This window comes from Cololabis saira, chromosome 15, assembly GCF_033807715.1.
Source record: "Cololabis saira isolate AMF1-May2022 chromosome 15, fColSai1.1, whole genome shotgun sequence".
Taxonomy (NCBI): domain Eukaryota; kingdom Metazoa; phylum Chordata; class Actinopteri; order Beloniformes; family Belonidae; genus Cololabis; species Cololabis saira.
Window position 1 is genome coordinate 42,947,542 of NC_084601.1, and position 21,902 is coordinate 42,969,443.

General features: G+C 41.0%; 1 protein-coding gene across 3 annotated transcripts; it reads left to right on the forward strand.

Annotated features, from left to right (window-relative positions):
• Positions 1-1,497: 1,497 nt before the first annotated feature.
• Positions 1,498-17,784, forward strand: LOC133461352 (hepatic lectin-like). 3 transcript variants are annotated; one of them, XR_009784185.1, is made up of 8 exons: positions 1,498-1,676; positions 1,968-2,078; positions 15,043-15,090; positions 15,804-15,932; positions 16,159-16,283; positions 16,502-16,617; positions 16,858-16,989; positions 17,108-17,784. XR_009784185.1 is itself a non-coding variant. In XM_061742239.1 (7 exons), the coding sequence occupies exons 1-7, from the start codon at positions 1,532-1,534 to the stop codon at positions 17,262-17,264; spliced, it is 831 nt and encodes a 276-aa protein (XP_061598223.1). In that variant the 5' UTR covers positions 1,498-1,531; the 3' UTR covers positions 17,265-17,784. The 3 variants fall into 3 exon arrangements, 1 of the variants encoding a protein (XP_061598223.1); XR_009784186.1 differs by having other exon boundaries at positions 16,502-16,989; XM_061742239.1 differs by lacking the exon at positions 16,858-16,989.
• The last annotated feature ends 4,118 nt before the right edge of the window (positions 17,785-21,902 follow it).

Genomic DNA, 21,902 nt, shown 5'->3' on the forward strand with positions numbered 1-21,902 from the left:
CTGAGATTAAACTGGACAACTGACCACGTTCAGAACCTTCCACCCACAACATAACTAATAACTCCCAGTGGTATTTATGGTGTGTTTATGGCAGGAAATACTTCTCATGGTGGCGCGTTCTTCCCCCAGCTGGACACCGGCATGAGATGTTGCTCTCTTTGATCATTCTAGGCTCCATTTATATACACACTCATTGTTGTACGATATATAAGAACGGTGTTAGTGTTTGAAATGTGTTTATATTCCAAAAGTTCATAGATTTAACAATTTTATAAAAAGGAATGCATCATGGGAACATTCCATGTGAAACAAACACAAACCCGGAATAACCGTTTACCGTTTAGTAGCATCAGTGACCTGGAAACAGGAAGTAAACTTTATTGTAATAACACTTTTCACAGATAAAATCACAATTTGCTTTATAAAGTGCAAACATTTTGATAAGATAATAACTTAAATGATGAACATATGATGAAATGTGTGGATTAACACCCATTAACTCGTGTTTTAGAGACAATATGTCTTGTTATGATGGTAATTGTAATTGTCCATGTAATACTTGTGTTTTTCAGTTTTTTATGTACGTGTTTTTTTTTTTACTTTTCTCTTTTTATTATAGTAAATGAAATGCAAGGATGTTTTTTTTTCTACTGTAATTTCCTTTTATGTCCAGTAGAGGGTGCAGTGTGATTGTGATGGATCAGTTGGAAGAGTGCAAGGTTGCAGGTTTAAAATCAATATGGATGGATTTCACCATTCAGCTTCAGAAATAAATGTCTGTTTATGCAGCATTTCACTTGAACAAGCTCATCATGACTGACTATTCTCAGCAGAGTAACTGTGATTACGGTGGTGGGTGAACCAAAGTTAATATATTTGTGATTTTGTCGTGACAATTGCAAGGTAAATTGTACTCAAGCCCTAGTTTAAAATGACTACAATGTCTTCTAGTTGTTCCAAATGAAACATGAACACGGATACAAATTTAATCAATATAGAAAATTATATGCCACATAAATGACTGTCAGGACGTGTGTAAACGAGTCCTAAACTTGGAGCAGGTCTAGTTTGTGTAAAGTATCTAAAACAGTAGACTGAAGCTTGGACCTTCACGTCTTGTATTTGTGTTTTTATATAGAAACACGTTGAGCTGATGTTTGAGCATCTCTCTGTTAAAGCAGGTGTTGCAGCTGAATCTGCTTTCTCACACACTTTTACTTGTTCCTTGCTCTTAGAAAAGAACAATACAATCTTAAACTGACTTATATATTTGTCAATTACCAAATACTTAACTCTCAGAATTTAACTAAGGTACAAACATTGTAAAAGTCACAAAAATATAAACTTCATGAAACTTTTTTCCAGTCGATAGTTTGCAGGTTTCCTCCCACTGCTCACAGAAGGTGATGCATGAAACATTTTAGAGGTGGTTGTGGTTTTTATGCTGTTACTTCCTGACGGTTTTCTATTAAAGTGAACTAACCAACAAAGAAACAAGTGTAGTCAGGTCAGTTACAGATTGCCTCTCAAGATGTCAACAGAAATTCAAACTGCACCAGATTTGAGGGTAAAATTCAGTAAAGAGGTTCATAGATATGGAAGAGACAAAGATCAATGTGAAATACAGACGTTGGACGAAGGAAACCAACTCTCTGATCTGGACTTACAACAAACTGGTAAGCAGCAACTCATGAACTTGTCTCAGTAAAACTTGATGCTAAAATGTAGTTTCTGGTGAATTGTTTTAAAACATAAACCATTATCAGTCATTACCACTAACAGATGAAATCATCATCCATTTCAGTTTCTGTAACTACAACGTGAACAAGATTATTCAAAGACTTATTTAAAAAAGTTTGTATTACTTTCAAATGTGATTTAAAACTTACAGATGTTCTACATTGGTTTAATAACAAGACAAAGCTTCACAAGAGCTTATTGGTGGATTCTGTTTTTTGCTTTTGTAGAAAAAAACAACCAGAAGAAGCTCCGAGCTGTGAAAAGAAAGAGTTTCAGAGTTTTCAAAGTGTTTCTGGGAGTGTTTTATCTTCTGGTTCTGGTTGGATTCATCATACGCTGTGAGTATTTGTATCTTAATATGTCTGATGTGTTTTATCCCACAATAAATGCACTTAAAGTGAAATAAATTGATGCTTTTTTACAGCATTTGTTTGGTTCCTTATCTATTAGAAATTTCAGTTTAAATCTGAAGCAATTACATGATGACGTTTCCCATGGACCTTTTAGGGATGAGATTAAAAAGCAAATAGAGAAAGACTGTACACGTAGCACTTGCCAGGTCATTGGGAGACACTCAAACCATCAGGTGGAAAAAACTGGAACAAAAGTGTTAAAAGGACAGATTAGTGTCTGTTCTCTGTTCAGCTCTGCAGCTTTCAGAGTTTCTTTGACTGAATCAAAGTAATGATGGAAATAAGAGACTGAGGCGAACCAAGGTACAGTAGTTCGTAGATTAAGTGATTCTATTGATTGAGACAGAAACAGTATCAAAACCTGGCAGTCCATCAGTGGGGCAAACAAAGTCCAGAGGTTCAAGGCAGAAGGATTGTGGTGGACGGGCAGAGAGTTGATCAGCAGGGTTAACTCCATCCAGAGAGAGAAGACGAAACACTTTTTGAAGGCGGACAGAAGGTCGGAGCAAAGAGAAGAAGACCCGGGGCCTCATCTATAAAGCTTGCTTGCGCAGAAAAAGCACCTGAAAGCCATCTACGCAAAGCCTCGGATCTAAAAAGAAAAAACTAACCGAAAAATCTGCTTATCTTTACGGCAACCAGGACCCTCCCGTAAGAATTTACTTAAGACACGGGGAACTGGCGACGCAGGCTGTGAGGTGGTGAAATGAAGCCAGATTCATGTCATACTCTTAATAATGTCATCACATATCACAAAATATATCAGACTTAAAATAAAATAGCGCTGATCGTCACCCTCTGTGTGTGAAGCTCAGCGACAGTCAGGACTCTGGTGCTGCTGCTGCTGCTGCTGCTGCTGCAGCCGCGGTGACACGCCGGGAACCTCCTTCACCCACCACTTTAGGACAGAACAAATGAGGGGATTCGTAGAGCGTTTAGGGACTCCACGGAGCCTCTCATTTCCCTTGGGGAAATGAGGGGCTCATTTGAAATTTCAAGGGACACAGATTTTTTTATATATATAATGAGTTTTACGCGCGCGTGAAACCTTTAGGTGCGGGTTTAAGCCTAAATTATAGTCCCGCGTTAAAACGACGCAGAGCCTACGGCGTAGGGTACGCGGTGACGCGCACCTACGCCGTAGGCTCTGTGTTGGTGACGCGGAACCATAAATCAGCCTTGAGCAGCTCTGAGGGGAGACGGGAGGGGAGGAGGGGGTGCGGGGCTGCCAGGCCATTCTCGCCATAGACATATGGTTCTCACATCGTCTTCGCACAGACGTTTATTAATGGCTGATCCTACCGTTAGTTTTTAAACTGTAAAAAGTGGGGGGGACAAAAACAAGATTTTGAAAAGACGGGGACAGCGCAGCCTTCCAGCTGGATTGTGATTTATAAACCGAAAATTGCGTGCAAATCTGCGTGCACATGGTTTTATTGATCCGGATTTTTTTTTGAGCCCGGCATTTTCGGCTTTTGAGTGTACGTGCACTTTTAGTATGAATCCTACACAGTCCATTTTAAATGAGGCCCCTGGTCAGGAACGATCTGAAATCTAAACCAAGCCATCAATCTGCAAATGATGCCGGAAAGTCATGCAAGCTGCAAAGAAAACTTGACCACATATGAGGCCTCAGTGCAGCTAAAATGGTGGATGACATGAAGCTGATGAGGTGGTGTGACACGTTCGTACACCACAACAATTCACACTTATAACTAAACCGTGCATACTCCCTTGGTTCCAAGCAGCAGCCGCAGAACCGCTTGTCTGGGGGACGAACATCGAGCTGTTGATCTTCAAATAACCATCAGAGTCAGAAAAACCACAATAAACTGATCCTTCCTCTAGAACCAGTTTGCCTTGAGAGACAGATCAAGTGGAAATTCCCCCAGACAACAATATATGTGTATATGTATATATATATACATATATACATATATATGTATATATATATACATATATATATATATATATATATATATTAGGGCTGTCCAAGTTAACGAGTTAACGACGCGTTGAGTTAATGCTCTTAACGCCGACAATTTTTTTAACGCACGATTAAAAAAAAAAAGGCGCAACATTTCTGGCGCTCGTCGGCACCCGTAGCCTGAGGAAACGTATGGTGGATTGAAAGATGGAGAATGAAAAGGGACTTTTGAACGGCTAGTTCACTTTCAAAAAGATGCAGATGGTTCGCTGGACAAGACTAAAGTTATTTGCATGTCGATTTGAAATGAATTGCCATCCAAGTACGTCGAGTCTCAAATAGCCTACCACTTGCAGCCAAACACACGAACAGAGAGCACGATCAAATCAAACTTTATTTGTTAAGCGCTTTTCTTACAAAATAAAAAATGCAACGCAAAGCCCTTTACATAAAACATAAAACTCTATAGACCCTTTTTCTGTTTGTAAACAATGATGACGTAGAACGTATGCACGCGCAGCTAGGCAACAGAAGACAGCGGACCCTAAACCCTAACCCCTAACCCCTAAAACTAACCCTTAACCCTAACCCTTAACCTAACCCTTAGCCCAAATCCTAACCCTAACCCTTAACCCTTAACCTAACCCTTAACCTAACCCTTAGCCCAAATCCTAACCCTAACACTTAACCCTTAACCTAACCCTTAACCTAACCCTTAGCCCAAATCCTAACCCTAACCCTTAACCCTAACCCTTATCCCAAATCCTAACCCTAACCCGAACCTTTAACCCTAACCCTTAAACCTAACCCTTAGCCCAAATCCTAACCCTAACACCTAACCCTTACCCTAACCCTTAGCCCAAATCCTAACCCTTAACCTAACCCTTAGCCCAAATCCTAACCCTTAACCTAACCCTTAGCCCAAATCCTAACCCCTAACCTTAACCATAACCCTGACCCTTAACCTAACCCTTAGCCAGAAATCCTAACCCTATCTCAAACCCTTAACCCTAACCCTTAGCCCAAATCCTAACCCTAACCCTTAATCCTAACCCTAACCTAACCCATAGCCCAAATCCTAACCTTAACCTTAACCCTAATCCTAACCCTAACCCTAACCCTCACCCCAAACCCTAAACTTAAAACTAAACCCTAAATCCAACCTAAAGCTTTACCATAAATTTTAACCCTACCCCGGACCGCAAAGCCTAAACCTCTCCAAAAAAAAATAAAAAAAATAAATAAATACTTTTCAAATATTTTGAAAAGTATATTTGATTGTTTCTGCATAGTTCAATAAACATTGAATGTTATATCACTTGATCTTTGTTGATTTTGTATTATTTTAGTTAAAATCCACAAACACATGCTGTCCACCTGAGTGGACATGTTCATAACTCCTTGAAAAGTTGGTGTATAAAAACAGAACCAAATCCGTTCTTATTTTTATGTCTAAAAACACATAAAAACACTTAGTAACATTTTTTTAACTCAATATATCATGGGTCATGCATCAAAGGGTGGGTGGGTGAGTGAATGAGTGGGTTGAAGACGTTAGCAAGTGGCCAAATGGGTTGTCGTCCCGGGGCGGTCCCTCCCCCGTCACCTCAAACCCGGACTGAGAGGGTCATGAGCGGCCAGCGGATCCCCGAGCTCCCGGAGCGGCTGCCGGAGCGTCCGGAGCGGCTCCGGCCGGCCCTGGAGAGCCGGCGGTGGCGGGCAGAGCGGGTGTGCGGGGTCCCCGGGTCCGGAGGGGTCCCCGGGAACCCCCCCGGGTCCGGGGACCCCGCCGGCTTCTCCGACTGCTTCCTCCTCAAGTTCCTGCGGGCCTGAGACTTCGATGTCCCGCTGTCCCTGAAGGTACGAGCCGCCGCAGGAGCACCGGTTGCTCTGAAATGGCCGTGATCCTGTCAGAATCCTATAAAACTTTAGTCCGCCGGTGGAATAGCGATTCGTACAACCGTATACGCAACAACCAGACATGTTGAAGCTGGGAACAGTTTGTTAATAAATAATACATCCATGGTTTCAGTCAGAACTGCTGGAGAACAACGCCACTTCTGTGGCCAGGCTGCGCGCGCAACATCATTAGTGGGGTTGGATGCATATGTAATTTGTCAAACACACAGATAAAAAATGGCCTCTAGGGGGGCGCTGCACAATATGTAAACTGCTACAACTTTTGATTAGATTAACCAAATTTAACATATGAGGTATGTATGCATTCAGAATTAAAAGGAGAAACTGGTATACTAAGCATTTGGCGACCAGATTAAAAATAAATACAGTTTTAGCCCAAAATATGAAATGGACACAAGCGAAATGATGCTTTTTTAAAGATAAAGTCTGAAAATATCCTTACAGTTGCTAAGGAATTTTACTTTTTAATGTTATTTCATTAAGTCAATACTGTGTGGCGATTAAACTGAAATTGAAATGCTCCTCACTCTTCTATTCTATGCCCAAAATGTAGTAACAGCCATAATCTTTGTATGTATGGATTTAGGATCAGGAGTCCCAACTTTTTTCAACCAACCAACCAACCAACCAACCAATTAATCAACCAACCAACCAACCAACCAACCAACCAATCAACCAACCAATCAATCAAGCCATCACGCCATCATTTTATACACAAGAAATTTCCACTAAAGAACTTTATATCTGGAAGAAAGTAAATCAATAACAATAAGAAGAGAAACAATAGTTTTTCTGGCATTCAAAAATGAACAGAGGACCATAGGGCTAACATATATTCCGAGAACTTAACTCTACAATGATAACTATGGTTTACTTCTTTGATTTATTCTATGTCAGTCTTAGAAGTTCTGACATGTGCACTTGCACAGATGTGTGCACTTTAACTTTGCCTTCATGCACTTGCACCGAGAACTGGCAGGTCGACTTGTACAAGTACTTCTACAACCGCACTTAACATCTAGTTGGAATACGTCTTTGGCAAGTAGTAGCGTAGTCCAAATGGGAAGAAGTTTGCTGTCCTCTTCTTTCCACCCATGGTCAGTGGGGTTTTTGACAGGCATTGTTAACCTAAATGAAAGAATAAATAAATAAATGCATAATTTTTTTGTGATTATATAGTACAATACTCAAATCTATACAGGTGCATACTTACATGTGGGCTGTCGTCCAGATGCTTGCTTGGAAGACACTCCTGTTGAGATGTAGATACAAAGCATCCATTGTTGGGGGAATTATTTCAACATCCCTTGTCTTCTGTGAGAATAGTCTCATTCGAAGAAGATCAACATCATTTTCCTCATTTGATTCACTGGAGTACAGCCTACAGACAAAGTTTATTGCAACTTCTTTCAGCCTTGGAGAGGTTGGGAATGGTCTCAACGATAGTTGCGAACTCCTCTGTCAAGTGAGGAACTTCGTGCATCAATTGCAGCAGCAGGATCGCTTACCCCTGAACTTGTGCTGCCTGAAGAAGATGTGCTGTCTGATCCAGTGAATGCGTGGATGAAAGACATGGCTTTACATGTTTCTGTGCCCAGTTTTGTGGAATGAGTGTTCAGGTAAATCATTCTTGATGTCTTTCCAGTTTTGAAGCAGATCCAGATTTCTGCAGTTGCATTCAAAGCCTTGATATGATGGAAATTACTCAGCAGGATTACGACAACATCTGTGTCTCCAGTATAGACCATCCCAACTGATGCTGTATGGAGGGCATGGAGAAGATGCACTAGGACACGAGAGTCAACTTCATCGTGGTTGCAGCGATCCATTGGAGGACTGTTTCCAACATGGTGGACGCAATCATCTGCTGTTATGAAGACATCTTTGTCATCTGGGAACTGTCCATTTGTTACGAGCACAGTTGAAAGGAATGAAAACAGTTCTGTCTTATTATCCCCATTTGCCAGAAATGCCTGCCAATCTCTTGGGACTTTGGCAGTGCCAGAGATGCGTTGTCAGGTGCATGTCCCTCGTTTTTCTCTTGTTCCTCCTTTGATTGTCAAAGCACGATACTGGTCCCAGACGATGTCCACTCGTGTTGATCTTTTCAAGTCACGTTGAACTCTTGGGCAGAAGACCTCGTCAAAGTAGGACTCAAAGGTCTTCCCTTGGACAGTCGTGCCAGTGTTGTGCGACTCGGGGTAGCTTGGCTGATTAGTTATTCAAGGCTATTAATGAATATTATTAATAATTATTAATAATTAATAAAGTTGACTATTTATCAAATCATATTATCAAAATGATAATTCTCGGGGCACCACCGCCGGGCCTTACTTCCGGTGGGATTCGATAACTAAAACAGCAGAAAATCAGTCTCATATGATTATGGTTTATCCTGCATAACAGCAAATCCTACTACCACTTACAGGATGAAGTGAAGGCGTGATATCCGAACACTAGGCTCTGCTTAAACAAATCAATTTGTGACCAAATCTTGCATGAAATAACACAACCACTCATTAAGAATCAATCAGAATTTATTTACATACGGGTATCAAAGGGATGTAAATAAATACCCGAATAAATCTGATGGCACACGACATTATTATAAAACCATTAACTAACAAGAAAAACAACAATCAATAAAATGAAACATAAACGTTAAATGCATGGAATGAAAACAAAAAAGAAATCAAGCAATAATAACGAAGATACAGAACATCTACAGTTCAAACGGGGCTCCTGTGGTCTTTTAAAGATGGGCGCGCCCTCTGGGCCACGTGCAATCGGACCGGATGGCGAACGCAGCATTTAAAACGTGCCTACGGCAGAAAACAACGACTACCAAATAATCAACCATGATAATGATAACAATGATGATGTAATCTCAGCTCTGAACACAGATTTAGCTCTGTAACACTCTTAAGTTACTGATAACCCAGGTCTCACAATCTCACACACAGTTCTGAACACTCTTAAATCCTACTGATCACTGCTACGCGGGCTCACGTCTCCTCTGGGATCCGGAATCGGGTGCCTGCGGGTTTGTCGACTGGGTTCGCGGTCCTGCTGGGGTTTCGCAGTCAGGCTATCGCGTCCCGTCCCTTCCCCTGAAACGGATTAGACAGCGGCGGGGCCGCCTCGTGCCGGGCCGTGGTTCCGGACCAAAACGGAGGCTCACACGCATTCCTAGGCGCGGCGGGGGGACCGGTCTCTCCTGCCGTGCTTCCCTCTCTGCGCCGGTCGCCGACGCGCGGCCGTCCGGGCCCCGGGAGAGCTCACGCCGGGCGAGACGCCGGCCGTCCGTCCCCGATCCCTGCGCCGGTTCGCAGACAGGGGCTCGGAGCGGGGAGGGGGGGTTCAGTCTGAGCACTCAATCGCAGCTGTGTCCCGATCTGGTTGCCGGGAGCGCGTGGGCGTCGGAAGCTCGGATCTGCAGAAACTTAAAGAGGAACAGAGTTTAGTGAGAAATCGGAGCCTCCCGGGGAACCGCGGCTTCAACGGCCGGACCCCGCAGGGCCCGGTCCGGTGCGGGCCTCCTGCCTCCCCCCAGCCCGGGGGGAGAGAGAGGTGGGATCTTTTGGTGGAGCCAAAGATCCAGCGCCGATGAGATGAAGTTGAGAAGAGAAGAGAGAAAGTCTCGGTGCAGCACGGAGTTTTGTATCTCCGCGCGCTGCGATGACGTCAGCGGTGCCTCGTTTGTGATTGGATGCGCGCCGCTTGTAGGCGCCGCCCCATCCCGCAAGGCATGCTGGAATTGTAGTTCATGGCACAGTCGCCATTTTATGAGGCACATTAAAGCGGAAAAGGGGGGGTTCAAAGAAGCAGTACCATTTTGAGGTCTGGTTTTGGGGCTCCGCTGCATCCGGCTTCCCCCAGGGGGTGTCGTAAATCCCCAGGGAGTCTGTTTCCCTGGCAGAAACTTTCCTGTCCTGCTTTGATCTGGGGCCGTATCGTGGGTCACATACAGGCCATCTCGAACCAGGCCACCAGGGTCATAAATTGGCCTGAGCGAGAAGATAGCAGCAGGGCCATAAACTCCAGGAGTTCAGATGGGCATATGGGCGAGCACAACACCAGGCACTGAATGGATAAGTGCTCCACCGTCAATAACAATGAAATCATAAAGATCTGGTGCAACTATCTCCTCATTGTCAGATAATTCTCCACTCATAGGATTTCCCAGGATGTAAAACAACAAATCTGACTTGGTACAGGAGTTGAGGGACCCTTCACATGATAATGCAGGTAGGTATGGAGAAGACTCGTGACGAAAAAACTCTTCCAAATTCCCGCTCCGGCTTTCCAGCACAATGAAAGCTTTTCCATAAAGCTCTGCATGATGTTTGAAGTACTGCATTCTCAGTTTAGTCTTCTTGCGTGTTTTCAAATGAAGGGAAATGTGTCTGCTAGTCTGCGCTCTTGTGGCAGTAGATGGCATAACTCTACCATAACCTTATTTTTGAAAAATCACAGTATTATCTATATGTATGAAAACAGTAAAATAATTAAGAAGTGCAACAATAACAAAAGGCCTGCAATTTGGGTGCTTCATATCACGTAGGATATATGTAGCCATATTTGTGTATGGGTATCCTAGCTATCTTTGTGCTATAGGGATATTCTGAGCACCAATCTTAAAGCCAGTTGAGTCATTACACAGCATTTATTTACAATAACTTTAAAAATCATGTTTCATAGCAACTTTGAGGACATTCCCAGACTTTATCTTCAAAAAAAGCACAATTTGCTTGTGTCCATTTAATATATTGGGCTAAAAGTGTATTTATTTTTAATCTGGTCACCAAATGCTTGGTATACCTGTTTCTCCTTTTAATTCTGAATCCATACATACCTCATATGTTAAAATTGGATAATCTAATCAAAAGTTGTAGCAGTTTACATATTTTACGGCGCCCCCTAGAGGCCATTTTTTATCTATGTGTTTGACACTCGGACTCAAATTGTTCTATAGACCCTAATAGTAGGGGGGCCTACTCATCAGATTCTGATGCTGGTGATTTTGGAATGTTAATTTTTGTAAACTTGCATATCTTTATTCTTGGGGGTCTCAGGATGCCAAAAAAACATGTTTACAATTTTTTAGATCAAGTTTAGCATGTGTAATTAGCATAATTAGCTAATTAATTGCCAAAAACGGAAATGACAGTATCTTTGCTTCTAGGTAACATATACAGATGTTCTAAGAGTCTAAATCCATGTTTGTAATGACCAGGAATTCAACTGTTACCACTGTGAAGTCATACCACCTTTCATAATCTGAATATGCACGTGTGAAAGAGAGTGTGAAAGAGAGTAAAGACTCCACCACCGAACGATTCCACATTGTAAAAACAACACTCTGATTTCAACTTCATACAAAGGGTCAGTGTTCTCAATATGTAGCATAAGATGTAGCAGTAACTAATTATTATTGCTTAGTTATGATATGGTTATGGAATTATTGATTCTGTGCCATTGGTGTTGATCATGCACTTGAGCACATCAATCGCATCATGAAGGTCACTGGAGGCCTTGTGGGGGATTACTCGAACTAGAATGCCAGTGCTAGGGATAAGTTCTTCCTGACAGCACCAGAGATGAGTAGGCTTGCTGAAGAAGCACACCTGATGGCAGGCAGACAAACAGCTACACGAAAGGAACACCATGACCTGTCTATGGCTGTCTGGACAAGGCAGGAAAAATGTCCTTCGATTGAAGCATGTGATCAAGTCATCTTTGAATCCTTTCACATATGATGGCAAAGACCTACCCAATATCATCATAAAAGTTGTGATGCCACCCCATGTGGAGAAAGATGTATGTAGCCAAGAAGAAATTGGCCAGCAGAACTATGTTGCTTTTGTGAATGATCGGATTAACAAAAATGAAGTTAGTGTCTGGGCCAGAATGAAAAAGGTTCAACTGAAGACGTGGAAGAGTGCAGGAAAAGTGGTGAAGCACAAGCTCGCTGACCAGGTGGTGGAATTGAAGGATGACAGGTCACTGTTTGCTTGAATGCTGATTGTGGCTCGATCGCGGCCAGAGATCAATCTCAATGAAGCCATTGGCCAGCACGAATTCACTGCCAAACCACGTGCCCTCTTTACAGTGACTGGTGACCTGCGGCCCTGCACAGACAAGAGCAAGCTCATGACCATTCTCGAGGGGCTGCCGAATGAGAAGATGACTGGTGATGTTGGTGTTGATCAGCAACCACAGAATGCTATCACTGACAGTTGTCCCCTGCCAGCTAAGAGTGTAACTGTCATAGATGGAATGGCACTTGTACAGGCAATGGGAAAGCCACCATGGATCAAGACATGTTCCCAGTGGGCTGACCACTTCATAGCCACACTGGACAGGAAGACCAAGGACCATAGTGAGATTCATGTAGTGTTTGACCGCTATGATATTGTATGTTCACTGAAGGAGGCAACACGCAAGCGACGTCAGGGTGGCAAGACTTGTACCCCTTATCATGTGGAAGACAACACACCGACCAGCACCAAGGATGAGCTGACAGTCTACCTTGCTAAGAAAGCCCTTGAACACTTCCAGGGGAAACCGAATGTTTTCATAATCACGTCAAGGCAGGATGTCAGCTCCAACTCTATAGATGTTAAACATCTCCACAGCTCACAGGAAGAGGCCGACACACGGATAATCCTGCACAGCCTGGATGCTGCACGAGGAGGAGCAACACAGCTCTACATTGAGTCCCCTGACACTGATGTATTTGTTCTTGCAATCCGACGGTACCATCAGCTCTGCAAGGACAGCTATTTTGTCACAGGTGTGGGGAACAAAAAACGCATCATCTCACTAGAGCCAGTAGGGCAGGCACTGGGCAAAACTAGGACTTCAGCCTTACCAGGTTTCCATGCCTTCTCTGGAGCAGACCAGACAGGTCATTTTGCTGGAAAGGGGAAGTTAACCTGTTGGCAAGCCCTAAACAGGTGTCCTGAGGAGGTAATATCTGCATTTGCTGCTCTCGGAGTTACAACAAAGCTCAGTCTTGATACTGAAAAAAAGATTGAAGCATTTGTTTGCCAGCTATATGAGCCTGGAACAAATCTTGTGGACGTTAGTGAGCTAAGATGGAGGTTATTTACAAGAAAACAGTTAGAGTCAGGGAAGCTTCCACCTACAAAAAGAGCATTGCACCAAGCAATTGCCTGTGCACATTACCAGGCGATGGTATGGGATCAGGACCACATCCCTAACCCACAGATTCCCGCAGCAACCGAGTATGGATGGGAGACTGATGGAGATCACCTGGTCCCAGTCACGACAAGGGATCCCCCAGCCCCAGGAACAATTACTCAACTGATCAAATGTGGCTGCAAGAAATCCAAGTGTATGTCACATTGTTCTTGTAGATCGCAACATTTGACCTGCTCTGAGTTGTGCATGTGTGGGGCAGATGAAGAGGTCGGTGATAATGTCAGTAAGGCACTGTTGGGAATTGATGATGATGATGATGATGAAGATGGAGACCCTTTGATGTGAATGTGTTTGAAATCATTGTGTAAATATTAAAATGATTTGATAATTCTGTGACCATTTGTCATGTTTGTTATTTTATAAACGGTTTAATAATTAACATAAAGCTAAAACATGTAGCTGTTTATGGTTTTGGTGTGATTATAACAATTATTACATAGTCATATGGTGTATGATTTATTTATAGGAGTATAACAATCCTTAAGAGTCTGTGAGAGGCTTACTAAACATAATAAATACAGCAATTTGCTGATTTCCACTTAGTTTTTGCATAATCTATGCTAATTATGCTAATTAAGAAAGGTTGTATGACCTCACAGTGGTAATAGTTGAATTTCTGGTCATCACAAACATGGACTTTGTCTCTTAGATCACTTTTATAAGTTACCTAGAAGCGACGTTATCGTCATTTCCGTTTTTGGCAATTAATTGGCTGATTATGCTAATTACACATGCTAAACCCGACCAAAAAAATTGTAAACATGTTTTTTTGGCATCCTGGGAACATAAAGAAACAAGATATATAAGTTTACAAAAATTAACATTCCAAAATTGCCAAAAGTAGTAGGCCCCCCTACTATAAACTTCAACTTGGAAGTGAAAACCAAACTTTAACACCAATTTGAAATGACTGAGCCTTAAACGACCCCACTACATGTGACACAGGCTGAAAAAGGGTCTATAATGCCCCCCCCCGTGCGCACACACACACACACGCACAGACGGGCACACGCACACTGCGATTCACATAAGTTTATGGCTGAGCACTGAGGATCAGGTGAGGAAATGGCTGCACTTTATAGGTTGAGTTACTCCCTGCTGTTACATGTGCACTTTATTTGTTTGTAATTTAGTTTTTGTATCTCCCTGTTTTGATCCCGCTTAGGAGAAGGGGATATTTTTTGAGCCTTTTATTTTCCTCCATATGTTTATGATGCCTACGGTTCATTGTTTTACATTTAGCTGCTTAAAAAAACAAGGAATCTTAAGTTAGTCTTTACAAGTGTAATGTTGGGGACTACATTGTGTTTGTATTTATGAAGGAATGTTACATTCACGTCAAAAGCCTTTTTTGTGGAAAGTTGAATAAACATTGGCATAAAGCAGCATATTTGCCCTTTCTCAGGTTGTTAACAGTATTAAAAACATTTTAAAAAATACCTTGAGGTAATTTAGAACAGCACAAAATGTGTGAATAAATTAATCGCAATTAATCGCATAGTTAATTACAGAAATCATGGATGAATTAAGATTAAACATTATAATCGTTGGCCAGCACTAATATATATATATATATATATATATATATATATATATACATACAAACACCTTTACATCCCAGTGATGATAATAATCAGTTATAAAAATGTCCATTCCTAATAATTTCCACAGCACGTCAGGTTTACTGACTTTACGCTGCACCGCTTGTTGATTAAAAATATATAACTACAGTTTGTAACAGTACAGCATTATCTAATAACAGCCTTAAAGTAAATGATTTCTGTTGATTTAAAGCAAAGTGATTGTGTGTTACAGCTCTTTTAGTCTCCTTGGAAGTCAACCAGCTGAAGAGCAGATTTAACGGTAAGAAAACTTTTAAAATGAGCAACAAACTCAAGCTACACAATCACCACCTAAAATGCTTTCAACTTTCATTAATTTTTTAAACAAAGTGTCATGGTAATTATGAGCAGTTTCTCCAGCGAAAGAGACACAGCAGAAAAAAGAGTCAGAAAACGGACTGAATGACACATTTAAATGTGATGTTTGTGTTTCCCACACGATGAAAACACTTGAGAAATATAGACAATCAGAGGATAATGTAAAAAAAGATCTGAAAGTGAGTGGTAGTAATAAAGAAATAAGTTCAGTTGTTGCCTCTCTCACTTTCTGAATGTGTGCGCGGTCACACGCACATGTAGGCGAGCACATGTCCAGGAGGCTGAAACCGAGTGTATTCAGTTACAACGCTGCGGCTTTCCCATTATTCTCCTTCATAGATCAGTTTTCTTAAATCCAGGTCCTCAGGACTCCACTTCCCTTCAGGTTTTAGATGTTCTGTACTTCAGTAATGAATAATAGTTTGTGTCCATTTTTGTTTTTTATAATCTATTCATTTTTTTCAACAGAATGTCTGTTTGACCAGTTTTATTTTAGTTTTTTACCAGCCTTCCACCATCCAGTCTCTCTACCAGCTGCTCCTCAACCACCACAAATGTTATCACATATTTAACCTACAGGATGAAACAAGTTTTGATATTTTACTGAGTTGTTTTTCATGTTATACTTCTAACCAGAAATGACTTTGGACAAAAACCAGCTGCAGACGGAACACGACCAACTAAATACCAGTTACAGTCGGCTGGAGGCCAAACACGACCAACTGAATAACACTTATAATCAGCTCAAAGATGATTACCTTGGTGGTAAGAAAGATTTATTACCAAATAAACTTGCCCCCATAACTTCTTATTTCTATTAGTGTGATTTAATTAAAATAAATAAGATGGAAAGCTAGAGCTAAAATGTTTTTACAAATAATGTGAAAGGTAAAAGTGACACCTGAAGGAGATTTCTGAATATTGAAAGAACACTCATACATGTGATGCTCAGTAACATGAAATCTAGATATAATAGAAGTGTTTTCTGAAGGATGGAGAAGATTTGGATCCAGTTTTTACAAAAGATTCCCGGAGAGTAAAACTTGGTCAGAGAGCAGGAGGGAGTGTGAGGAAAGAGGAGCTGATCTGGTGATCATTAACAGCAAAGAGGAGCAGGTGGGTGTTTGATATCAGTTATCTGATGTTACTGCAGTTTTCTGTTACTTGTGTTCTCCTCCTGCTGTCAGTCTGTGCTGCTTCTGTCTCCATCCTCATGGATTTCAGTTAGAAATGTATTTTTAAATCATTCAGATTGTTTTTAAACACAATCATCAGGATACTGAGACAGATATCAGATTCATGACGACAGAAAATACTTTTGTCTCGTCATTTAGGATTTTGTGAGACGACTGAACACGAATAAAAACTCCTGGATTGGTCTGAAAGCTGAATGGTCATGGGAACAGGGACATGAATGGAAATGGGTGGACGGATCACCAGTGACAACAACGTGAGACAGTGTTTCTTTTATAATTTCATCAAAGTCATTGTTTCAAATTGTTAACAGGTAAAACAGCAGAACATGTTAAAAACTGTATTTATTTCTTTAACACATTTATTTGAATGAACAGCTGTGTGAACTCTTCTTCTGCAGATCTGTGATTAATTTTTTTCATAAAAACTCAACAATAAGGGTGATGAAAGAGACTTCAAACTTTCATTATCAATAGTTTTTAAATAGTGTATTTAGTTTGTGATCAGCAGGAGAGAAGAGATTTGTGGAAGATGTGCAGACGGAGCTGCTTTCACTGGAATAAATGAATGGATACCATGTTGGAGGATTTAATGAAGACCTCATCCAACATCTGGAATCAGAACAAAAGTTCCTTTAAACAGTGAACATTTGTGTAAAACAATGAAAGAAAGTGTCAGTTTTATCAGAAAATGAAAATAATCTTGATTTTCATCTCAGTTGAACATGTTGTTTTAATACTTCACAGGTTCTGGGCTGCAGGATCGTCTCCACATCAGGATAACCAAGTTGAATATGCTGCAGTGTGTTGTAATAATGAAGGGAAATGGACATTTTCATATCACACTTACTATAAAAACTGGATCTGTGAGAAGAAAATACACGTTTTCATTGTTGAATCCTGATTAACTTCAGAAAACATTTGGTCACTTTCATTTATTGTGTTTCATGTCATTTATAAATGTGTTTATTCTGAACTTCATCATGTGTACAGGCTAGTGAAGCCGTCATCAGAACTACAGGAGAACTTGATAATACTGAAGTAAAATAGAATGATTGTAAATAAGTATAAATGCAGTTTTTCCTTCACTTTGTGTAATGTGTTGTTTTAATTTGATGTGTGAGGAATTAAGAGTTGTCAGTTAAAATAATTGTTTATTCTGCTAAATGTACATAAACATTTGTCCTCTTGCTTCATTTTCCCAAAAACCATCAGAAATGATATCAACAAAATGCAAAGTGTATTTCAGGAACAGAGAAAAAAACATCAATAAACAAGGAAACTTGACAATAGTCGTTGGATTAAATGTTTTGGACACAAAGTCTGAAGTTACAATTTAGTTGTTTTTAACATGAAAGTGTTTAGATTAAAGATACTGAAATACAAGAACATGAGGATGAGAAAACAGACCTGGATCTTTTTTTAACGTGTTTTTTGTCAGTTTGACATCAAGTTTATATTATGTTAACTTGTAGTTTTCAAAGATTTGTAAATAAAGATCTTGTCTTCAACTTAAGTGTGTTATCTGTTTTATTTTTTCAGTTTCTTAGAAAGTTTCTGAGGTTGAAACTGGAAATGATCAGCCAGAACATCACAGACACTCGTCCAGTTTCTCCGTTATGGATCAGGTCCTCGTGGTCCTAAAACACCTCCAACCAGTCAGGATCTGAACAGAGACCTGAGGGAGTCCTGCAGTGTCTGCTACCAGGATGTTGGAAACAGATCGTTCAGACTTTCCAGGTCCAGTTGGATCCAAACACCAACAATCCAACTTCTAGGTTGAGCTAAAGCTAAAGAGGAAATAAGAAAACTGGAGTTTCTGGAGTTCACTAAAATGTCCAACTTCAGACAGAGAGAATGAAGAACAGAGAGAGGAGACACAGACACAACGGTTGTACTACAGGGATGACTTTATGAACAGGTTCAGACACTGAGGTGGTCAGAGGGGGGACTGCAGGCTGGATGTCTGCAGATATCCAACAGACATTAGTACAGACAGGTGGAATCAAGCAGCATCACTATGCATAATCTGCACTGCTTATTCTATATCTATATCTATATATATATATATATATATATATATATATATATATATATATATATATATATATATATATATACACATGCGTATATAAACAAACTTTTGTGTCAAAGACAATGGAAAGAGTACCACAATCAGGAGACGGGAGTTGAAGTGTGGGAGAAGTTAGAAAGAAATACTAGGACTCTGCTGCTCCTTCTCCTGTCTAAACCAAGGCCAGTGCTAAAGTCACTTTGTTTCACCCCCCCCCCCCCCCCCCACACACACACACACCCTATCCTCATCTTTTGCTCTCCCAGCCCTCCATCCTATCCTCCTTCCTATTTTCCTTTACTGTGAATGCTTCTTGTGCTCTTCGCAGGCTGTCTCATGTGGCTTTTGGTCTTTATGCAGTGCAAAGGGGTAATGAAGAGGCTGTATGATGTCTAAAGCATTGCCATTCCTGTTCCCACTGTGTATACGTTAAATTATGCAGAACAAGGCATCCCATGTAATTGTTAATGTTTTTTTTATCCTAAGATCATTAAAAAAAAAACACATCCTCCATGTTGTCCAAACAAGGACAGGGACAGCAAGAATGTCAATCCCGGGTCATTGTCCACAGCCGTGATGGCCCTGTCCAGCCAACACAGTCTCACTCTTGACTCGTCAAAAACCGATGCTTGGTCAGGAGGACCCTTTAGCGACACATACTGACGCAAAAGGTATCCATCTGCGTCTCTCTCAGACGCAAGTAGAATACAATTGACTCCAATGTAATCCCGTCTGCGGCTATATGTGACGCTCAGAGCAGGTGATCACTGCGAGCGATTTCCTCATTCCTCTTTATAAAAAATGCATATACTTCAATTTAAAAGTGTGGTTTGATGACATTTCTAGCAAGAAATTTGCATTTTTTCCCCACAATCTCTCTTCAGTGAGTGTATATCATGTATGGTTTATCAGTTATTAAGAAGCATTTTTCCACTTCGGATTTGGCCAGAGTGAAATGGGGATGTTCGGCACCAACAGCAGCCTTTTTAAAAAATATATTTTTAGTTTAATGCATTGCATGCATGCGTTTACAATTCCTATATATTCTACAACTGACATTTTTGGGAGATGTATTTATATATTTTAAAAACTTAAGCGTCAGTTTTTGACGAGTCGGGAGTGAGACTGTGTTGGTCCAGCAGTCCCAGAACAAAACCTTGGTCCTGCTTTAGGACGTTGTATCGGGACGGGTTGACATCCCGCCACTCGCCTGTCCAAGGCAGGAACCTTGGACAGGCGAGGAGCACTTACTTGAACCTCACTATGTTATCCTTGCTGAAAGTTTTCAAGGGGACATGCTTTTTAAGCATATGATAGTGGGGCTTCAAGTTGCCCCAAGGAAGCAGAGTCAGGTAGGGAAAGTAGGCTTTTATACCAGCCAAATGCTTCATCTCCACGAGCAGACCGTCTATGTCGTACTCCAGGGAGAGGAAGTGTTGAAGAATAATATAACATCCAGTTCAGAAGTCTGCTGTGGTGTAGTGAGTTTTATTCAGTAAGCCGGCGGTGAGCAGACCTACGCAGAGCGTGTCTGGGTTGGTGTGCCGACCACGAATGGTTTGAAATCATGACTTTTATACAGTAAGATCAAAGCACAAAAGGAAGAAATAAACGAGCCAAAGGTGAGAGACAAAAAGCAATTTAGAGTCAGATGTGATCTTTGGCCAAATGCCGTTATCGGATATTCTGTTATGGATCGTTTTCTTCGAACCCAATTGCACGACACAAAACAGGAGTAATTTTAGCCAAAAATCACGGCGTGGTTTAATCTTGAACCAAAAGAACCCCCACAGGGAATCCACAGAAAGTGGAACGACAAAAAACCTCACTTATAAAAAGAACACAAAAACCTTCCTCACAGGAATTGGAAAATAAACAGGCTCAGAACATAAGTAAAGCACTAACTAATCGCCTTCCAAAGTTAACCAACGTTACAAGACAAACCCACACCCAACAACTCACAGCCCCCGCTCTTTAAGCTCTCCTCCTGATGAGGCGGACGAGCTGCAGGTGTGCGCTCAGAGTGCCACTCAGCACCAGCCGGGCTGGGGAAGAAAACCTCGCCCGCCCGATTCCTGACATATTCGGCCTGAATGTCAGTAAGTTGTAAATTACCCCATAGGGTGTTCTCGTGATTCAAGTCTGTGGCCAAATGACTTCATATCAATAGCGAGGAACTTCGTCATATGGCATTCCCGTGGTTCAAGTCTGTGGTGAGGCCAGTTCAAAGGTGTGAGCCCTGCAGGGGGTAGGAAGCTGGAGCTTCACGTCACAATGGTGTGACAATGCCTCAACAGAACCCACCTTCCTCGGAGTAGGCGGAGCGGAAGACTGGAATCCGGAGGTCTCCATTATGGATGAATTCCTTAATGTTACTAGAGGAATCCAGGGCCTCAAGCAAATTGAGGGTATTCTCCGCAGAAACATCAATAAACCATTTTCACCAGATACTAGCAGCTGTCTATAAATATTAGGGCTGGGCAATAATTAATGCGTTATTATTGCGTTAACTCATTCATTTATTAATGTCGACATATATTTAAAATGTCGGCGCATTAACGCATGTTGCTCACATGCTTTTGTTTTGAAAAGTCTTTTGCCAGCAGCTGCGGAACCGGAAGAGAGTTGGCGGAAAAACATGCGGAAAGCTAAAACAGACATGGAGAGCGAGCGGTAAAATTACGGAACGGTTACATGGACATTTTCATTTTAAAGTTCTCCCAGGCGGCGGATTCGACCCCTGTAAAGGAAATTTCAATAGTGATTTTATGCTTCACACTTTCTAACAGGGACATTTGGTGGTGAATATGGACGGTAATGCTGCTCCCCGTTAAAAGTTTCTGCTGTTTCCTCAGGAATGGCCTGTTTTAATGTCATGATCATGGATCAGGATTTTGTACTGTAGACTTTTTTTTATTTTTCATAAAAAAACAGGATGACATTAATGCCCTGGCAGTGGCAATAAGCTGTATTTTATTTTACAGTTTTACACTAGATATGTGTTACTGACAAGTGCTGATGTTAAATGTTTTCACAACAAATGTTAAGGCACTTTTGTTCATACTTTTATAAATAAAAGTGCACTTTACACGACTTTTGAATTCATTATTTGATTTTGCATACAATGTGATTAATCGTGATAAATCAGGGAAATCATGCGATTAATCGCGATTACAAATTTTAATCATTGCCCTACCCTAATAAATATATATATTTATAGATAATATTATTAATATTGAGAGGCTTTGTAATTAATGAATCACATATCAATATTTGACACTAGAAGCAACATTTTTCAATTTAAATTGATTTTGGTATATGACTGAATTATTGAATTGACACATAAATGAGCTTAAACAACAAAATTGTGTTTATTTTGATAACTGAGTATTAACATAAAGTGCAATATGAATAATAGGAATATGATTGCATTGAGGTGCTAGCGGAGGCTGGAAGAGCTCCGGTGAT

Bases quoted from the DNA above. Each gene is read 5' to 3' on its own strand.
- LOC133461352 (XM_061742239.1), top strand. From the start codon at position 1,532: ATGTCAACAGAAATTCAAACTGCACCAGATTTGAGGGTAAAATTCAGT. The intron at 1,677-1,967 runs GTAAGCAGCAAC...TTGCTTTTGTAG, and splicing joins TCTGGACTTACAACAAACTG to AAAAAAACAACCAGAAGAAG. The intron at 16,284-16,501 runs GTGGGTGTTTGA...CTCGTCATTTAG, and splicing joins TTAACAGCAAAGAGGAGCAG to GATTTTGTGAGACGACTGAA.